This window comes from Scomber scombrus, chromosome 9 (genome assembly GCF_963691925.1).
Source record: "Scomber scombrus chromosome 9, fScoSco1.1, whole genome shotgun sequence".
NCBI classification, from domain to species: Eukaryota; Metazoa; Chordata; class Actinopteri; order Scombriformes; family Scombridae; genus Scomber; species Scomber scombrus.
In genome coordinates, this window is record NC_084978.1 from 21,442,580 (window position 1) to 21,448,579 (window position 6,000).

The 6,000-nt window shown below is 39.5% G+C and overlaps 1 protein-coding gene across 1 annotated transcript; it reads left to right on the forward strand.

Moving 5' to 3' along the window:
- The first annotated feature begins 1,922 nt into the window (after window positions 1-1,922).
- On the forward strand, window positions 1,923-4,148 carry hbegfa (heparin-binding EGF-like growth factor a). The gene is made up of 6 exons (XM_062425872.1): window positions 1,923-2,150; window positions 2,906-3,157; window positions 3,263-3,461; window positions 3,579-3,734; window positions 3,902-3,988; window positions 4,100-4,148. The coding sequence occupies exons 1-5, from the start codon at window positions 2,108-2,110 to the stop codon at window positions 3,972-3,974; spliced, it is 723 nt and encodes a 240-aa protein (XP_062281856.1). The 5' UTR covers window positions 1,923-2,107; the 3' UTR covers window positions 3,975-3,988; window positions 4,100-4,148.
- The last annotated feature ends 1,852 nt before the right edge of the window (window positions 4,149-6,000 follow it).

Consider the following 6,000-nt stretch of genomic DNA (forward strand, 5'->3'; position numbering starts at 1 on the left):
TACCCATTCTGGATGGAAAAGTTTGTGTGGTGGAGGTTAACATTATGGGTAGGAATTATAAATTCCTCATTTGTAAACTGATCACCTTACCTGCCTTGTGGCTATATACCAATCCCTGATGCTCCTCACAGGAGTCAAATATGAAAATTATATTTGAGGGGCAACTGTTGTGAAGAGCAGGTCTGGAGGAAGAGCTGTCTGGGGAGAAGCAGGAAGGAGGAGTAGCTCAGCTCAAGCAGAGCTGATAAATATGGCATTAAGGTCAGGTGTGAGCCCTCTTTTCCACTCACCTGCAGCAGAACCCTGGGCTTTACTGACAACAATTGTTTGACTGAATTATTTTTGTTCCTTGATAATTTAAGATTGCAGTAACTTAATGTCTGAGTATTTATGTTTTAATTGTATAAGATTTAATATATAGAGTGACATGATTTCTATTTTCTGTAAAAATAAACATAATTGGTCATTGTCAGCCTCCAGCTGTCTGTACCGTAACTGCCATACTACCTGCAAGAAAGAAGTGAAATAAATGACCACTGGATTGGATTATTATGGTGTCTCATTGTGCCTGACCGTATATCACAAGAATTTTACAATTGTAGCAGTGTAGGATTAAGATTAAACTAAAGCACTATCATTAACTGCAGTATTTCATTAGGCTATTGCTGGTCTGATTATTATATCATCTGAATAATGTATTTGGTATCACTTTCGAGTTTAGACATGTCTCATTTTGAACAACACTTTAAAAAAATTCTCTAAAGAACAATTCATTATTTTTAATCACATTATTTTACCAGATACTTAGATACAACGAATAAATTGGTTAGGGATTTGTGGCAAGGCAGCATCAAAGGCTCATATTCTCTGAACAATTAGGTTGTAGTTCCTAGTTTGACCACATAGTGGCGCACATAAACTGCGTATCATTACTGTCCAACTCCTCACACTATTTTATTATTAAGAAAAATAATAAATATAATTTTCATTGTGCAGTTATTCATTTTTCTTGCTGTCACTAGTTCCTAAAGTTACTCTGTTTGGTTCACTTTAAATTTGAGTGCTTGTTAGTTTATAAAGCCAATGCATTTGTGTATCTGGGTATCTTTAGTAAACCATTACAGGAGCTGGACTCATCTGGATTTAACAGCATTGGATCCTTAAATCCACAGTGTAGATTGCAAGAATAAGTTGAGGTGTAAAAACTGATTATAGAAAAAAAAAAAGACGACGAGGAAATGCGCACACTTACAATGATGGAAATGTTGGTCTTTATTCTGTTATTTTGTCTTATTGGCATTTGTTTTGTGTGTGTTCCTTGTGAGACTTGGAGCTGTAACACCGTTATTTCCCTCAGTCGAAAGAAGAGGAACTTGTTACCAAATACTGAGACTATTTTTGTTAATTCTCTGAAATCCACATGAATTAAGCAGTTTCACATTGGGCAAAGGGGAAGATTGAAGGCTTACAGAAATGAGAGTCAATGCTTTGAGAGACAAGTATCAGGTGTTCATATATATCCATATATTATACTCCACTAAAATATTCCTATAAAGGTCATTTCTATCTACCTCCATGGAAACAAATAACCCTAACATAAACAACTGTGTTTTATAGCCTAGTAAGCAAAATCACCTTCATTAGTCCCTGATGGCCTGAGTAATTTTCAGTGTGATTTTAAATTGGCTCCATATGGCAACACATATGATCAATAGATTTATGCAATAATGGAGGCCTGTCCAATAACACATTTTAACTCTCCGTAGCCTGAAGTTGAAGTTTATATGCTCGCAGCACAAGTTCATACATTGGCACAGCAGCCTCCACACTAGGCAGTAGGCGTGGTGGAGTGGAGAGCATAAATACCACGGTGCCTCTGTCCAGACGCTCTCTCTTTCCACTCCTCTCAGGCTGTACCGGCAGAGACGCACCAGCCGACTGAGAAAAAACAACGCCAAGAGGTCGTAATCAGGCGGAATAAAATCACACAAACTCACCGAAAAAAGCGAAAAGGGATTATTTAAAACCGGAGCAAGAGGAAGGAATACAGCTTGTAGATCATCCTTTAAAAATATCTTGTGAAGAAGTCACTGGAAGTTTTGGCATCATGAGGATTTTGAGTGTTGTGCTCCTGCTGGTTCACGCCTTGGGTAAGTTTCATGTGCGCTCACGTTAGATCAGCAGCCCGCCTCTGTCTCTATTGATGGTTTATTATGGCGTTCCACTTCTGTGTCTACCTGTGACACCGTCCTCCTCTCGGCTATTAGTGTAAACCTCTCAAGCTATAACATGTCTTGTAAACTTCATAACCTTTAAGGCAACGATTTTCATGATGCCAGGCTATTCGGGAGCTAGTGGGGTCATCTCTCTATTTTAGAGCATGCTTTATGTAACTGGATACATTTATTTTTAACTCATATTCTTGCCTGACATTAGCTAACTGTCTGTCCATGCATTTCGTGTGTGTGTTAGTGTACAGTGAGGTTATATGTCAACTTTTATTCTGCCCCCAATTCATTCCCCTTACGAAACTTACATATATAAAGGGTCTGTTCTCTAGTTCAAGCCCCCAGTGTTGGTCAGTTTTCACTCTGCTGAAGTGTCCTTGAGCAAGGCAGTAAATAACTTCCAACCCCTAGAGGTGCCTGTTCTGTATCTGGGCATGTGTTAAGGGGAACCTAACCAGGATCAGGATACACTGAAAAAACAAGAAATCCAGCAAGGAGCGTCCTAACATGTTTCAACTTGCCTGTAGAGGTCCACCCACCTTGGCACACTAACCTGTGCATGCTGTTTGTCCCCTAGCAGAAGAGTTTCTAGTTTTTGGGGTATTTTAGGTTAAAGAGTGTATGTAATCAAACTTACATGGATTTTTAACGTCTTTAATTCTCATTTTCTCCTCCAGCGGTGTCCCGACTGGCCAGTGGTGCTGCAGTTGACAGGTATGAGAGCGACAGGCAGCGGCACACGGCTGTTATCAACTTTCTGGACACAACCAAAGACAGGAGGTCAGAGGAGGAGAACAGAAGAGGTGTGGGTGCAACAACAGTGGAGTATGATCAGAGAGGCGAGGAGGACTACGATGATGAATATGATTACTACGGAGATGAATATGAAGATGGCATGTCTGGGGATTCTGAACTAGAGGTGCCACGAGGTAAGGGAGTTTTCCTCTATAATTTTCACCACTTTAATGTCAGTTTTCACAAGCTTCCCGAACAAAGACAATGAGTGTAACTGTTGTTTGTTTGTTTTTGCTTAGTTGCCATGTCAAGCAAACCCCAAGACCCATCTCCCATCCAGGATGATAAAACCACTGATGGAAACAGAAGGAGAGGAAAGGGGAGAAAAAAGGGGAAAGGCAAAGGAAAGAAGAGGAATCCTTGCCTGAGGAAATATAAGGATTTCTGCATTCATGGCACCTGCCAGTACCTGAGGGCACTCCGTGCCCCTTCTTGTGTGTAAGTATCAGGTCCATGTCTATGTGTTCATCTCCACCAATCCCTCTTTTCAAAAATGTAGAATGCTCCACTGAATTATTAACCTCTGTAACGATTATCTCTCTGTGTCTTGTGCAGGTGCCACCCGAGCTACTCTGGGGAAAGGTGTGAGTTCTTCACTCTGCCTGTGGAGAGACCTCAGGAGGGCTACAACCGGACCACAGCTTTGGCTGTGGTGGCTGTGGTGTTGTCGTCCATCTGCCTCACCATCATAGGCCTCTTACTAATGCTCAGGTGAGTAAGACACACAAACACGCACAGCTGTACACACACACACGTACACACACACACACACACACACACACAGAGATAAAGGGCTTTTCTAGAGACTTAGCTGGAACTAGTAATAGTCTCAGTGAATAGTCTGAGCAAGCTCCTTTTTTTTGTTGGTTTGATTACAGGTTTCACAAGCGAGGAGCGTATGATGTAGAGAATGAGGAGAAGGTCAAACTAGGGTTAGCGTCCAACCACTGAAGAGACAAAGAAGGGTGAGTAGTGAAGAGCAGGGCCACAAACACAAACACTGACAAAACATTTTTCTTTCCTCTTCGTCGTCTGAATGAAATTAGGTTTTGCTCACTGACTCTTTTTTATGTTAGGCAAAGATGTGGCCACTCTACCTCAAAATAAAAAAAGAGGACATCCGAGGGGAAAAGAACGTACATGAAGGAGGGAACAGAATGTGCCCGCCTCTCCCTCTACAGAAGAAAACGGGCATCTCACTGTGTTCCTGGAGGCCTTGGGAGAGGACACCCACATGAAACTGGAATACGGAAAGGCCCACAGGATGGACTGCAGATGTGACGAACTTAAGATGATGAGCACGAAGGAATGAAAAGAAAGAACATGTTCATAATCTGTACTGCTTCACAATTATGTGAAGAAAGGTCGGAGACTGAACTGAGCGAAGATTTTTTTTAAATCGTCCACAATGAGCACTCACCTGGATTTTTTTGTGTCTCAAAGAAACCATTGTATATTTCCCGGCACAAGTCAATCATCTGTTTATTTTGTTTGTTTGTTTGTTTGTTTGTTTTTGTTTTCTTTGTGTACAGAAAACGTTGTATTTATATTTTAATTTATTTATTTAAACTGTATTTATGATTAGATTTTTAACCACCTTCAACATTTTTTTGAAAACTGATGTTACAGTTGTTTTTATATTTCTTGTTGGTCATTATTTATTTATGAAATAGAAATAGCAAACCTGGAGATAAGTATTTTAATGAAAAGAGATATGAAGCATTAATTTCTGTTTTCTGCCTTTTAATTTTGGCACTCAGCAGATGATCAATAGCACTGTCATTAATAAATTGATCAACTCACTGATAAGACACTATCTTTTTTTTTTTTTTTCAAGGGTCGTTTCACTAAGAACAGTCACTGCTCACACTCAACAGATATTCAGATTTGAAAGTTGCCCAGTACAACCAGTCAAATCTGAGCTACCCACTCAGACTTATCCTGCAGGTTCGGGGATCTTATGCCCGCTCGATGTTTATTATTGCAATACAGTGCACTGTTCCTCTTATGACTGTGTATTGATAATAGACAACACAACTGTGGACTCACGTTCTGTGTCTGTACAGGTCTATATGTGTCTATATGGCTAAGAATTTTTTTTTAAAAGGGTGTCAGATATGAAATGTGGGGGGCGGCGCCTCGAGCTAAATAATTGTAACAAGTATTTGGTATAAGTATGTAGTTTTTTCATGTTGTCTTACCACAATTAAAAGAGAAACACCCACAGATCAATGTTAAGATGTCAAGCTAAAAAAATGTGAATTCAAGAGTTCCACCCTTTCAAAACCTTCCTGCAGTTCTGAAGTGATTTTTATTCATGTGATTTTTTTTCAGAGCAAAATAAAAAAAAAAGAAATTGAATTTTTTAGACTCATATTGTTGTTTCTACTTCATGACTCCTATGTGTAAAAATCCCCAACTGTCAGAGTGTTTCTCACACTAATAGGAGTTTCAGATGATCAGTTTTGTAAGGTCAAGTTTTATTTTAGCTCCCTGCTTCACTTCCTGAGTCTGGACACACACTGATGTGATATTTTAAAATGTCTGGACTGTCCAGTTGGGATAATGATAACACCAGTGTGTTCTTTTGGCCCATTCAGGAGCTGTAATATAATAGTTAACATAATATTTTTATTTCCTCTGTCGCTGGCTTGACTGCATGGCCTCTTTTAACCAAAGCACCTGTATCCTGGCCATTAGTGCTATTATGTTCAGAGCTCAAAAAGCAAATATTTTTAGTCAGGGCTCTGGAGATATGGAGGTAGAAAGCTTTCCCAGTTTATTATGTTTAAATCTGGTTGGGAATTAAATTTATCTTGATTGAGCAGTGTTGCCACTTCTATAAATATGAGATAAATATAAATATTTGACTGCTAAATTAACCCTAGACCATGTGTAAAACGAAGACATTATCAGTTTCATGTGTTGACAACAACATCATCGTCAGTGACAGATCACTCACACTGAGTGCGGTCAG

Coding starts and splice junctions, on each gene's coding strand:
- hbegfa (XM_062425872.1), top strand. CDS start 2,108: ATGAGGATTTTGAGTGTTGTGCTCCTGCTGGTTCACGCCTTGG. Junction 2,151..2,905: donor CCTGCTGGTTCACGCCTTGG/GTAAGTTTCATG, acceptor TTTCTCCTCCAG/CGGTGTCCCGACTGGCCAGT. Junction 3,158..3,262: donor TGAACTAGAGGTGCCACGAG/GTAAGGGAGTTT, acceptor GTTTTTGCTTAG/TTGCCATGTCAAGCAAACCC.